This window comes from Cajanus cajan, chromosome 5 (genome assembly GCF_000230855.2).
Source record: "Cajanus cajan strain Asha chromosome 5, NIPB_CcT2T_4, whole genome shotgun sequence".
NCBI classification, from domain to species: domain Eukaryota; kingdom Viridiplantae; phylum Streptophyta; class Magnoliopsida; order Fabales; family Fabaceae; genus Cajanus; species Cajanus cajan.
The window spans coordinates 61,286,411-61,301,400 of record NC_138521.1 but is presented as its reverse complement, the minus strand read 5'-3'; the positions used below and the strand labels follow the sequence as shown (position 1 = coordinate 61,301,400).

General features: G+C 32.6%; 1 protein-coding gene across 1 annotated transcript; it reads left to right on the top strand.

Moving 5' to 3' along the window:
* The first annotated feature begins 6,563 nt into the window (after positions 1–6,563).
* Positions 6,564–14,625, top strand: LOC109808671 (uncharacterized). Its single transcript, XM_083075577.1, has 10 exons — positions 6,564–6,717; positions 6,860–6,982; positions 7,438–7,558; positions 9,615–9,743; positions 9,883–9,992; positions 10,094–10,277; positions 12,047–12,244; positions 12,986–13,225; positions 13,350–13,545; positions 13,892–14,625. The coding sequence occupies exons 1-10, from the start codon at positions 6,698–6,700 to the stop codon at positions 13,990–13,992; spliced, it is 1,422 nt and encodes a 473-aa protein (XP_082931703.1). The 5' UTR covers positions 6,564–6,697; the 3' UTR covers positions 13,993–14,625.
* Positions 14,626–14,990: the final 365 nt, after the last annotated feature.

Sequence of the window (14,990 nt, the reverse complement as noted above, 5' to 3'; positions counted from 1 at the left end):
TTCCAATAAAAAAATGTGTTATGAAACACATGAAATACATGTAATTCATAATACATAATATATATATATATATATACACATGTGTGTGTGAGTGAGGAGAATTATAATAATACTAGTATAATTTTTACTAAATATTACACCGCTCAATAACTTTATATTAAATGTAAATTTTGTAATCTAATTGTTAGATTGAAAATCCATATCACTTTCTACATATATATAAGTTCATCATCCATGCTACACATTCGTGCATATATATATATATATAGATATATATATATGTGTGTGTGTGTGTAAGAGTGAAAGAGCATAACTTAATATCATTTATATTAATAATGAAAATTGTTGCGTCCAACTAGTATAAGAAGTGATTTAATAAGGAACTGAATTACCTTACTCAAACGTGACAATATATAAATCATAACAAAGTAAACCTATGTAACAGTAACCAACTCTTCGAGAAAACATATGCAATTAAAATTATTTAACAAAATTATACAAACATATTCATTACGCACTAACAAGATGAAGTCATAATAAAATATATCATATAATGTACATGTAAATATTGATTGTCATATATATGATCAATGCATATGATATAATGCTTGTGGATATATTTTGCCAATTGACTTTTAAGTAGAAAAAAAACACCATAGTTGATTTTATAGAAAAAGGAACAATATTACATTATACCTTGATGTAATAATGTATCACATGTTAATTATGTTTATTCACTTATTTAAATAACCTTTCAATAATAAAAACTGACAATGTGAATAATATCATCCAGAACTAACATGTGAAACAAAAATTTAAAAATTACATCATATAAAAACTATCAACAAGTATAAATAGCCTAAATTCTTTGTATTTTTTTGAACGTCAAAGTAGGATTTTAAACAATTAATGCTATTAACCATATTCTATAAGCAAATTCGTATACACGAGAGATTAAGATTCTTCAACAATATCTAACAATGTTGAAAATGCACAAAATCCATAAATGACATTAGCTTTCACATAAAAAAATGTCTAAAAAAACAACAACCAACATAAGAAATAAAAAGACTAAACAAAAAACTAAAATGACAAAATAAACTAACAAAATGTTAACTAACCTTCACTTGCTCCAATATATATAAACAATTTAGGAAACTTGTACACATACAATCATGCAAAATGTAACGACCCGCCATGGTCTCTACACTTAGTGGAATCGCACTACTACTAGTGAACTAAGGAAAATATTAAATTGGACAACTCATACATACAGGTATAGATAAGAATAAAAATAACCAAATTCTTTAAATACAAAATAAAATGCCATATATGTACAGTCATCCCAAAAATAATATTTCCTAGTGCCGGTCAAACAGACAAAAATCGCTACCCAAAATGGTAACCCTAACACGAGGATCAAACTCCCCGTCTCGCAGCGGTCACCTCGACTCCAAGCTAGCCCTGATCTGCTCCCATACCAAGTATGATCATCGCAGTTCCACCACATGGAAACAGAAGGGTAAGCTAGAATTCACAAATGAATCATAATAATCTATATTACACAATCGTATTCATAGAGTCACACCATACACTCTATCCAATACTACTCATGCATAAAATACAATCCACCAATCATGAAGTCAAACACCACACTTCATCATATTAATAATCATACAATAAATGCATCTCATGACAGATATCAATGCATATCAATCATCTAATGCGTCGTCACGCATACACCTAGGAGATCTCCACAACAATAGAGCTGTATAAGTGACATTCCATCCTACCGAAACCACCCCAACCGTTTTCACGCCCAATTGCGCCCGCTCGGTCACAGCTAAACAGGATATATAATCCTCCCTCGGGTTTACTCGGATGATGTCACTTACACAATTGGAAGTCCAGATCCACCGTCAGGTATAGCACAGCTGGGTACGGGCTTACCACGACCTTGGCATGCATTAACCAAGTCAATTGTGGAGTTCGCCCACCGACTATCCGCAAGGATCCACGCACCTTCCCGAGTACTTGGTTAAGGGAATAACCCTCGACCTCATACCCCGCTCCAACACTAGCTAAGGACTTAGAGGAAACTCACCCAACCCAGTGGCCTATCTGAGCACCACTCTCCCAAATCCAGTGGCCTCCCAGAGCACCACTCTCATATATCAGTGGTCTATCCAAGCACCACTCTCAAGAGACTCTATGTGAGCTCTTCCAGTTCGAAAATATTTTTCCTCTCCTCAAGTCCTAGGCTAGACTCATGCCATAGGCATCACATGCAATCATGCATCATACATCATAATGGTCTGCCCACCATCATGATCAACAATCATACACATGTCATAAGACATCACATGCAATAATGCATCATACATCATAATGGTCTGCCCACCATCATGATCAACAATCATACACATGTCATAAGACATCACATGCAATAATGCATCATACATCATAATGGTCTGCCCACCATTATGATCAACAATCATACTCATATGAACATATACGCATGTCATATCATATTCAAACATTCATACGTATCATCACAAAGCATACATATGAATCACACCTCACCATACATCATATATCATACATACATGATCTAAAACTTTAACTTTAAACATGCATAAGCATCAATTCATTCATAAACTTATTCACGCTCGGCGTAGCCTGAGCTCGCCCAGCCTAATCCCAGCCTGAGAGTCCCAAGACTCATCCACGCCTAGCGCATTCAACCTGCGCCCGACCTAAATTCCAATAACAGAGTTCACAAACTCTCATCCACACCAACAAATCCAGCCACATGCAAACACAAAATACAATGCATAGACTCCATACAACTTAAATAAACCTAGAATCAACATGCACCCATCTGATGCATCAAATTCACTAGAACCCCCATTTTTCCAAGACTTTGAACAATTAGCGAATTCTCCGATCCAGCCATGGATCCTCAACTTTCATGCATCAATTGAGTTTCTAAACTCACGTGCAACTTAAATAACAAACATTCTAACTTCCCTTACCTGAAGATTGGCTTAGATAGCCAAAGACTGAACAAAAGTATAATTTTCCCTCGAGGCTCAACTCGGAACTTCAGTTCTCCCAAAACAAGCTTTCTAATCTGAATTTCAAGAAAAGTCAGAAGGAGTTAGTGATCTAGAGGAGAAAAGGAGTCAAATAGAGAAATTTGGGAGAGAAAGGAGCTCACTGACCCAGAGACCTTCTCTCTAAAACTTCTCTCTAAAAACTCCAAAACTCCTGAAGGCCCCCAACCCCCTATTTATAGACTTTCGGATTGGCCCAGAACGGCCCGTACCGAATTCGGAACGGCCCGTTCCGAACTCCCAAATCACGCACAAAATTAACGCCAAGAACGGCCGGTTCTGAAATCAGAATGGCCCGTTCCGGAACTCATCCGGAACGGCCCGTTCTCCCTCCAGAACGGCCCGTTCTCCCTCCAGAACGGTCCGTTCTCCTTCCCAGAACGGCCCGTTCTCAACTACAATATGTAGTTCAATTCAGTAGCTTGGAACGGCCCGTTCTGGGCTACTGAATCAGCTTTTTTTTTTTTTTTTTTTTTTTTTTTTTTTTTTTTTTAACAATGTTACACAAAAGGTCATAATACAATAAAGCAAAATAAGGATTCATTGAGTTATAACTTCTCATAACATCTTGAATATACTTTATCAATTCCACAATAATTATAATTTAAGATTTTTAAACTTAAATTAAGAACAATAATAAATGTATCACTTTTTTATATAATTAATTTAACCAAAATACCCTTACTCTTTTAATAAATGAAATATTGTTAATATTGATGGTTGAATAATTTAATAAAGGGACAAATTTTAAAAAAGTAATTAATATTACATTGAAAAACAAAAATATTAACCATTTTAGAATAATTTTTGAATGTTAAAATTGTACGAGGTGTGTTTAGGAAGAGAAGTGTGAAAAAACAAAGAGAAGTTAAAAAGTGAAATGTGTCTAGTATGAAAAAATGAAGAAAATTTGTGAATTTTAATGCGAGACTCACATGTAAAACTTCTATAAAATGATAGTAAATGTTTAGAATTTAATTTTTCACACACATATATATAATACAATAAAAAATATTATATTTAAAATAAAATAAATTGTAAAAATTAAACTTCTAATAATAGTATTAGTAAATAAATATAGCAATAAAATATTTATTAGTTGAAAGTAAATTTACTTAAAAAAAGTTAAACTTCCAATAATATTTTATATCTATACTATATATATACTTACTATTAAAATAAAAGAGATATTTTTTTAGTGATTTTTTAAAAATTAATTCATCCCTATAATTATTTCTAAACTAGTTTTTTTTCATTATCTTTTATTTATTTATTACTTCAACATTCAATTTCCAAACTCTTCATCCTTTTTTCATTATTTAGTAACTTTTTTTAAGAAAATAGAAGACAACTTTTTTTTCTCTCTAATCTATACTTATTATAAAGGGGTACTAGAGTATATAATTATTTTTATCTCCACTTTTAGTAGACCATTATGATCCTTTGATGTAAAAAATAAATTTTCTTATATTTTTTATAAATAATAATACACAATCTTCTAATATTCTATTTATGTATAACTATTTAAGGCATAAAATATTTTGATCCTTAGTAATAATAAAAAATTTACTTATTATCTTTAAATAAAATTATTTATAAAAAATTAAATTTCACTTTACTTTTATTTATTTATCTTCTACCAAATAACTTTTATGTTGCTTTAATTCTTAATCATCTATCCTTTTATACTCTTTTTTTTTTTTTTTGCTAGGCATCTATGCTCTTATACTAACACGTGTTTTATCTTATTTTTTCTTCTTTTTCATCCATTTTTTTTTCTCTAACAAACATGATATCAAATAACTCTTAAAAAAAAACTATCAAAAACCCTTCTACAACCGTCTGTTGCTCCCTAAGACTTGCTACTGTTCCTATACCAAAAAAACAATTGTTGCAGTTATACAAAATAGGAATGAGCTTGAGATAAAAATATTCATATCAAATTTGCAAATAACAAAAATATAAGAAATATAAGCATAGATATCATACTCTATCACCAACCATCAATTCTATTAAAAAAAAAAAATGCTCAAACCACTCGTTAAATTACACATTCATCATCTCAACACCACTTCACCGCAAGTCCGCAACAAAACGTCATGTACATGGTATTATGTATAGCAAGAGCACCATAATGTACTACGCGTCATCACGAATATATAGTATAATAATTTATTATTATTATTTATTTATTTTATTTCGAATAAATTTATCATGTTATATTATTTTTGAGTAACTCATATTATATGTTTTCAAATTTTTCTTTATTAATAAGATGTTATAAACAATTCACACTTTTATAATTTTTTATTTATACCTCATTTTTTATGACTTGAAAAATTAATATAATTATTATAATTAAATATTATTTCAATCAAATATAATAAATAATATTTTAATATATAAAAAATATTAATAAGATTTACATAATTAATTTAATGCACATCAAAATATTAATTGTTAAAAGCAAATAAATTACAGAACTATAATAAATATATAACAAGGATGAGTGACTAATTCTTAAGTGATGAAAACTGATAATGCGAGACTTTATTTTTTAGTTGTGATGTTTATTTTTGTTCTTTGTTATTCATTGGAAAAATATAAACTAAAAAAATAATTTATTTTTAATTTATAAACAACATTATTTCTTTAAGAGTTATTGTTTATTTTAAAGTAAGTTTTATCATCATCACATTTCGATAAAAGCTATTAATAAGCATGGTTACTTGTTAGTAAGATATATCACAAACATTTTTAATTAAACAAATATTTTTAATTAAAGATACTCTAATGAAATTAATTATGAATTAAAATTAATTTTAAGTTATAATATTATATTTGTTGATAAATAAATTATAATATTACTTTAAACATAATTATCTTAACGCTTACAATATAAATGTCTTAATTTATATGACAATTATCATGATAAAAAAAAATAAATATTATAATAGGTATCAAAATAATTCGCACAAAACTATCACGATAAAAGAAGTTAAATATTATATTAGACATGAAAATAATTGATACTTTACATCGATAATTATTCTTCTATAGCTAATTGAGATCTCTTACACGAGTAATTCAATTTTTTAATAAACCTCTAAACGAGTACTTAACACTATATGAGTTAGATATTTTAAACTTATAAGATTTAAAAAACTCTCCGTTAACTCATGATTTTACAAAAGCTCATTGATTTTATTTATTTTTTATATTTTTTCTTTTTACTATTGAAATCAACTAGATTTTATAAAGTTAGACACCAATATAGATTTTGTTTTGAAATTAAAAAAATAAAATACCTAATAATCCATATAATTCAAAGATTTTTTTTTTTTCTTTCCAGGTAGTAGGTAGGCAGTACCAGATTCGTAAGGCCATTGAACTGCTGAAATGGATAAAGCCCAAAGGCCCATCCAGGACCAGGACTACGAAAGCGTCTCTCTATATAAATACCACTGACCGGTGTTCCTATTTTCTTTCTTGTCGCCGTTATTGAACTTCTCGGGGTAGAGATCTTTCCTCCATCGCAACGAACTGCAACGACCGCGTGAGCCCTAAACAACGCCGAATCGATGATTGAGCCCTACAACAAGTATTGCCCTCTCTTTAGTTCTGTGGATCAAAATTGCGTTTAGTCAAATTAAAAGAAAAAAATTAAATAAATAAGAAGCGGTTTTCAACTTCAGTTCAGTATATGTTAATTTTGTTTTAATTTGCTGAACGAATATGCGTAGGCTGGTTAAACTAGCGGCAAGGGCTTTCTATGATGATCTAACGAGCAAAGGAGATAATCAGCCCAAAACGGGAAGGAGTGATAATAGGGGAATTGCTGTAGTGGTTCTTGATGCGCTCACGAGGTTCGATTTTTTCTTCTTGTTTATCTGATTTTGAATACATGTCTCTGTGTTATTCTTTTGAAAGTAGAACGTGTGCTTTTGAATTGTGGTAGTTGAGAAGCAAATTTGCGAATAATTTTGGGCAAATGCTGCTGCGGTTGTGGTTGCAATGCTATTGTGAGACTTTGAGAAGCTCAATATCGGGTTGCTTAATTCAATTTAAAACCGTGGAACTAGTATCGTTCGTATCCATTTACAAAAGAAGGGAAACAAAAAGAGAACGGAAGTTGTATGATTTTTAAGTGAAATAGAGAGAATTAGAAAGCAGACTAGACAAAAGGAAATAAAAAAGAGGGAAGAAATGTAAAAAAAGCAGAATAGGTTGAACTTGATTATACCTGAAGCAAATATTAGTAGCTTTTGATGCTTTATTTATTTAACTTGGTGTTTAACTGTACTCTTAATATTTATTCCAGACGACAATGGGTTAGGGAAGAAGACTTGGCAAAGGACCTCAAATTGCATACAAAACAACTTCGTCGAACTCTGCGGTTCTTTGAAGAAGAAAAGATCATTACTCGCGATCATAGGAGAGAGGTAACTATTTGGTTCTGCCTATGCATTTAGCCAATAAAATAGACAATTTCTTTTGTGTGATTCATATCTTGATTGTGAGCACGTGGGTGGCTTAGAGTTGCTCTTTTGAACGAGCTTAACAGACACATTATCGATGACTGGTGTTAAATCATCCCTTTATATAGCAATTTGATAGATTATTTATAAGTATATTCATGTAACTTGAAAACTACAGAGTAACACAATAAAGGAGAGAAGTAAAAGGGGATATTTGATTTTATAATAAATGATATGGTATTTTCTTTAACACTTATCATAATTATTTTTTTCCTCCACAATTTAATGAAGAGTATAAGTTAGGGATACTCGAGAGTTTCACTTAATAAAGGATAGAACAACCAGATAGATTATTATCAAATAAGGTGCAACAAACTTTTAATGTTTAGTCATGTTGTTTATGTGGGAACCCACCATTGTTATCAATAGTGCATTATAGCAGTTGAAGTGGCCATGGGCCGCTACAAAGTTTGAATACAGCGCATTTCATGGCCAAAATAGAGGCTGTAACGGTGCTAGAGTGAGGCTTTTGGAAAACCCATTTTCGCCTTCAAAACAGTGTCATTTGGTTTGGGATTTGAAACATCCAAGGAATAGGCATTCTTGGGATTTGAAAATCTAATTTGTGTTTGTTGTATGGACACAAGGGAGAACAAGAACATCCAAAGATACCCTGACGTTTGAATAGCACCTAATATGGAATCTCAAACATAAGAGAAGATGTAGGGAGTTTATTTATAAGATAAACAGAAACAACAAACACATGATCCCAGAATTTTAAGGGAATGGAAGCTTGATGGAGAGTGAGTCCCAATTCCATGATGTCTTGATGCTTGCATTCTCAACTACTCCATTTTGATGATGTGTATGACGACATATTAATATATGAAAAACACTTAAATCAAGAAGGAATTTAGTAAAAGGAAGAATTAATGCAACCAATAACTTGAGTGAGGATTCCACTTGTCAAGGTAGATTGATGCCACAATAGGAAGAACTGATTCTGTTGTTTGTTCCCAAGCTATGATCATTCAATGCATCATTGCTATGATCTTCTTCGGTGAGAAAATGTGGTGGAATGTGTGGATTAACAAGATAGGAGTGAAGACGGTAACCTTTAATAACTGGCTCAATCTGTCAGCAACTTGATGCTAGAGAAGGAAGTTATCTTCAATGTGTTTTTCTGAAATTAAATCAGAGAAGGTAAGTGGCACTGAAGAGGAAGACACTATAGGAGGATGTGATCACAATGAAGTTGAGGTTGGAGGAGGGGTTGGTGGAATAATAACTGGCTCAATATTGACGACTTGATGCTGGAGAAGGAAGTTATCTTCAATGTGTTTTTCTGAAATTGTATTGGAGAAGGTAAGTGGTACTGAAGAGGAAGACACTATAGGAGGATGTGATCACAGTGGAGTTGAGGTTGGTGGAACGATATAGGTCATTGTTGACTGAACTAAGCTCTAGATACCACATTAGATATCTTAGTGAAATGAAATAAGAAAGAGAATATCTAAAGCTGAATTTGTATTTCTGAAAAATGAGATATTAATAAAAATGCCGTGGCTACTCTTATTTATAGATGAGAGATGCACAACTGTACATTTATGCCTTATGACAGTTATAACAGAAAAACACCAAGCTAAATCAGAGGAAAAAATACTTGGAAAATAACTATATATCCAGGAAAAGATTACTCTCAATATATAATAATTTTTTCTAGATCTTGATGAATGAAGAGTAGGTAAGCTCTTTTAAGATTATTATTTTAGAACATGTCCTCCTTTGCGTACAATTCATATTGTTTTCTCACTTTTCTCTCTCATGCAAAGTTTCTTCCATCTATTTAAGTTTAACTGCTGCATAACTAGTTATTTAGTAGTTCTGGTTTATAATTCTCATCCGTTTACACATTAATTTTTAGTTTTGTTTATTATTTTTCATTGCTATATTTTCTTGTATGTGAGAGTTATTGGTGGAAAGTGTATAGTCATGTACATCTTTTCTGATTTGACCTCAGACGGCAAAAGGTGCAAAAATTTATAGTGCTGCTGTAGCTGCTACAGCTGATGGTCAACAAACAACAAAAGAGGGAGAAGAAAAGGTCAAGCTGCACACCCACTCTTACTGTTGTCTAGATTATGCACAGGTTCATCACTTCACCCTAATTCTTCCATAATTGTGGTTTTTATTGCAGTTTTACTCCCTGATATAAATGACATTACGAGTGAATAACCAATTTTTGCCCCTTCTGAATATAGAAAATCTTATGTTGAATTTCATTGCAGATATATGATGTAATTAGGTACAGACTACATCGCATGAAGCATAAGCTGAAAGATGAGTTGGAGAACAAAAACACACTTCAGGAATATATATGTCCAAACTGTGCAAAAAGGTTTCAATAATTCATTGTGATATCAACATCATAATATATCATAGTTATTTTGTATTGATGCATTTTTGTTCCATAATGCTTGGGCATGTGAATTATTTTAGATACAATGCTTTGGATGCTTTGCGGTTAGTATCGTTTGAAGATGAGGACTTCCACTGTGAAAGTTGTAATGGAAAACTAGAGGTTGAAAGTGATAAGATAGCTGCTCAAGAAGGGGGAGAAGGAGATGATAATGCAAGACGACGACGGCGTGAGAAGTTAAAGGACATGCTTCAAAAGATGGAGGTTTGTATATGATTTTAATATGCTGTCTATTTCTATTTATGGCTTCATTTGATGAATCATTTTACTTAGATTTGTTATTATTGGGAAAATTTAAGTCCCATATCTACCAGAGATAAAACTAACATGAGTCTATAAGTGGGAGACAACTCTCACTTTATAAGTTGGTTTTGTAAGGTTGATTTAGATCCAAACTCACATTCGAAGATAGTATCAGAGCCATCTTAGATCCAATTAAAAAGGTCAACCAGTGTTTATAAATGCACCAAGCCCATAGTCCTTAGCAAGTGGGGATGTATTGGAAAAAACCTAAGTGTCATTTATCCTAGATCATTTAAAAACAAGGTTATCCATCATTTATCTATGTACCAAACCTAATAATGTTGGGTGTTAAGGGAGTGTATTGGAAAAAACACAAGTCCCGCATTGACCAGGGATAAGACTAATAATATAAGTAGAGTGCAACATTCATCTTACAAGTCAATTTTGTAAGGTTGAGTTAGTCTCAAACCCACATTCTAAGAGTTATAATTGTTGTTTTCAAGAACTGGGAAACTCAACTAATATAATTTGTAGCAAGCAATGTTAGAATATGCCAAGTCATATTTTCCCTAAGAATATGTTTTATTTGCTGTTTGTATGCATCATTAAACTATCTCTCTGATTCTTTATCTTAATGTTGAAATAAGTTGTTTAATGCGATTCACCTACTTAAAGATGCACTTGGGAGTAACTGAATTGAAATATAAACAAACAAAAGTAGGATGTGTAATGGCATCCTGATAACTCAGACTTTCATTTGGTAGTAAGCTTAATCACTTTTAATTGATTTAATGTTATTGTTGTGTAATAGAGTGAAAATATATTTTTATTTTACTCATGAAATTTAAGCTAAAAAAATTGAAAGTATATAAACCCTGTAAGCCTGTTTCCCATGTGTTCTAAAGGGCAGAAGTACAAGTCCAAATCTAAAGAATATTTGAAACCAATTCTACTAAAAATTTAAACTCAATCACTCACTTTGGAACTGGATACCTCTACATTCAACTAGAAGCCAACATTATGAAAGGTAAAAAGAAAAACCTGCCCATGCATCATAAATGTCTGTTATGTTTCATGTGTTTGAACCTATCTCTATCCATGAGATTGCTAAATGACAATCACTGCCTGAGATAAAAAGATAAAAAATTGAATTTTACTCTTGCATAGTACCATATAAGAAATTCATAATGTAGCAGCCATGGGGAAGTTGCCAACTACGACAAGTTACAAAGAAGAAAGGACCAGGAGGCACTGGCAGCATCCCTGTTTTCCATTCTTCTATGTCATTTCAGTTCAGCCCTAATTGGGACTTGGGGAATGATCAAAACAATAAATTTGCTGCCAGTTCAAGCTTGAATGCAGCATTTAGAGGACGCCTTGGTTTTTTTGGTCCAATCCAATTTATGACCCATTTTAGTTGAGAAATAGCCCAAGATAACCTTGAGCTGACAGGCACACAAATTTTTAGTAGGTCAACAACTACTTTACTAGTTTTGACTGACCATCATATTCCATGCTAGTATATAATATATGCTGGGTCAGGGCGAGTATTCAGTAGAGGTGCAAAATTTGGGCCAGTTTATGAATGTCACAACCTTCGCCTATGGTATCTTAATATCATTTGAATTTCATGATATAGTGTTGGACTGCGCATTGATTGCCTTTTTTTTTGTTGCTACTGGTCACAATTTAATCTTGTGATGACTGTTGTACTTCTTGTACTAGTGCAGGTACAGCTCAAGCCTTTAATGGACCAACTCAGTCGGGTAAAAGACTTGCCTGTTCCAGAATTTGGCAGTCTTCAAGCATGGGAAGCCCGGGCTAGTGCTGCTGTCCGTGCAGCCAATGGCGATATCAATGCTGGAGATTCCAAAATTTCATCGCTAGGATATAATGGAGTGCCAATGCCTTATAGTGGAGACACTAAGGTAACACTCTCCTGGTGTTATTATTTCTTGCACGTGAGAGACAAGGCAACTATGCTATATATTTTTTTATAAATTTTAGCGGATCCCTCCCTGTTATGAATGAAATATTGTCCTCTTTATATTGTACATTCCATCTTTTCTTTCTAATGAAATTTTCTTTTCTTCAAGAAAACTAAGAACTCATTGATTTAATTTAGTTTGAACAGTATACTTTTCCTTTGCATTGGTTGATCAAATTGTGCTGATATATTTCAATTAGAAAAAAGATGGTGCTGATTGTTATTATTTATCGTTTAGATGAATTTAAATCTCTAGGTTGTATTTCTTAGCGTGCAACCTTTTTTTTGGAGGGGCGGGGGCTGTTAAAATAAGAAATATTATTAGAAGGAAGAAATAATACAATGAAGTAGGATAGTACCTTAGTTAGCAGTAATGAATTTTTTTATCATTTTTCTCTCAAACCCTAATGTTTCTATTAATGAACATCCTTGCCAACTTGCTTGATTGTCTTGGTTTCATTTCTGTTTGCCTTTCTCCTTATATTCTGTTTGCAGTTAAAATAGTTTTAACCCTTTTTTTATCTTGAAATAAGTTACATGTGAATGAATATTAAGAATAATGCCTGCCTTGCTCTCAAGTTAAATCATAATGAATCTTCTGTGCAGCTTTTCAATTTTTTCATTGGGCATGAGTTCCTTAAATAGTTTTAAATACTTAGTATTCTATTGATGAATGTGACAGGTTGTTGTTGACTTCAATAATGCTGAAGGCAAACGAGAGGGTGTTAAATCTGAAACTGACAGTACAGGTTTAAAGGTTTTGCCTCCATGGATGATTACATCAGGGATGAATCTTACAAAGGAGCAACGTGGAGAGGTGAAGCAGGAAGCAAAGATGGATGGAACTTCAACTTCCACAGCAGCACAGTACACAGATGACAAGAAGTCAACAGTTGGACACGACGATAATAAAAATATACAGGTTGTTAAAATAAGATGAACATTTTTTTCTTTCTATTTGTTTTTGAATTCCTTTTCCCTTCCTCCCAGATGTATAAGACATTTTTTATTTGCTAAATATTTGTTTTCTTTCCTATTTTCTATAGGATGAGTATATTAAGGCTTATTATGCTGCTTTACTCAAGCAACAAGAAGAATTGGAAGAAGCTGCAAAAAAACAATCGTCAAATACACTTCCTGCTGAGGATCCTTCTAGCAGTACTTCCAATCGTCAGGTTGGCATGAAATCAAAACGTGAGGAAGACGATGATGGTACTGAGTGGGAGGAGGCTCCAATTGCAGGTATATTGTAGTCTTTTAATGTGATTTAACTAAAATTTGGATCCTCAAGTTTAAATCCCTAGTGTGTGAAAATATATATGTTTAGCACTCCCTCCCGAGTCCCCACTGCCTTCTAAAAAGATAAAATAAGAAAGGAATAAAATAGTAAAAATTTTGACCATTCATGTGATTGCTTATGAGTTTGACTATATTATTGCTTGGATATTTGTCTCTATTTATTTGTTGACATTATATTCTTAATACACATGATCATCACCCTAGATTTACGTCTAGAGAGCTTTATTTTCTATTTCCCAGTTGTTGTTTGTGTCCACTGATTTATGCACTGGGTGTAATTTTTTTGAAGGCAATGGAAATGAAGGTTACAAGGTCGATTTGAATGTTCAAGCTGAGGAAGTTCCAGCAGATGAGGAGGAGGATGACGATGTTGACTGGGAGGAAGGCTGATGAAAGATAATCCGGTTGGTCAGTGGAAAGTAATGGCCTATTCTGATCTGATTGGCAAAGGCAGGTGCTCATATAATAATACCGCTCCAAATTATGTACCACAAGACTGGAATTAACTGTTCATATATTATTGCTTGGGCATCTTAGTGTGGTTATGCGCCCGTGGGTTCAGATAAGGTGCGCAGTTGACTTTTTGGTTGTTAAACATCAGTTTTCGTCACATATTGGATGAACAACAACAACTTTGAAACTTCGCATGTTATAGCCGTCCAAAAATAGTGTCTCTAACTTTATTTCGTTGTGATCACATTACCATTTACCAATGGATTCCTAGATTTGTGAGTAATGGGCCATCCCAACGTTTTACCTTTGGTGTTGCTCACACGCCAATGAGAAAATTGTGAGCCTTGAACTATATCTCCCCTTGCGATTCCCGACAGGGCCCTTCAATTTGCAAAACTCATCCAAGTGTGTTCGTTGACTGGCATCTTCATTTAAAGTCAAAATTGATATCCCATGAATTTGGGTTTAGCAATTTATTATCCAGTATTTTTAATGTTTATTTAAAAATCACTGACAGATAATTTGTAATCGTACTTTCATTTAAAAGAAAAATAATGTATTTTATTCTAATCCCTTTTTTTTATTTAGATTACCCAACCTCACAAGCATTTGAGTGCAACAATGTTGTTCTCCACATGTTAATAAAAGTATCAAGATTCAAATTGTCGTGCATTTATCTGTGAGCTGTAATAGAGGTAAAAATATGTATGTTCTATTTGGAGGTAACATGTTTCCGTTACTCAAAAGTCAGAGAAAGCTAAAAACAAATTTTAAGACCCACATCCACATGCCCCCAAGTCCATCAGAATGGACATGGGGTGCGAACATTTTATCTATTCATTTAACAGCATAAATCAAACAATATATTTGAAAGAGGACGGGAGGAAGAGTCTAATTGAAGCAAGTGTTTTCAGCTCTCCTATGCAACTTTAGCG

Coding starts and splice junctions, on each gene's coding strand:
- LOC109808671 (XM_083075577.1), top strand. CDS start 6,698: ATGATTGAGCCCTACAACAA. Junction 9,744..9,882: donor GTTGTCTAGATTATGCACAG/GTTCATCACTTC, acceptor ATTTCATTGCAG/ATATATGATGTAATTAGGTA. Junction 12,245..12,985: donor CTTATAGTGGAGACACTAAG/GTAACACTCTCC, acceptor TGAATGTGACAG/GTTGTTGTTGACTTCAATAA.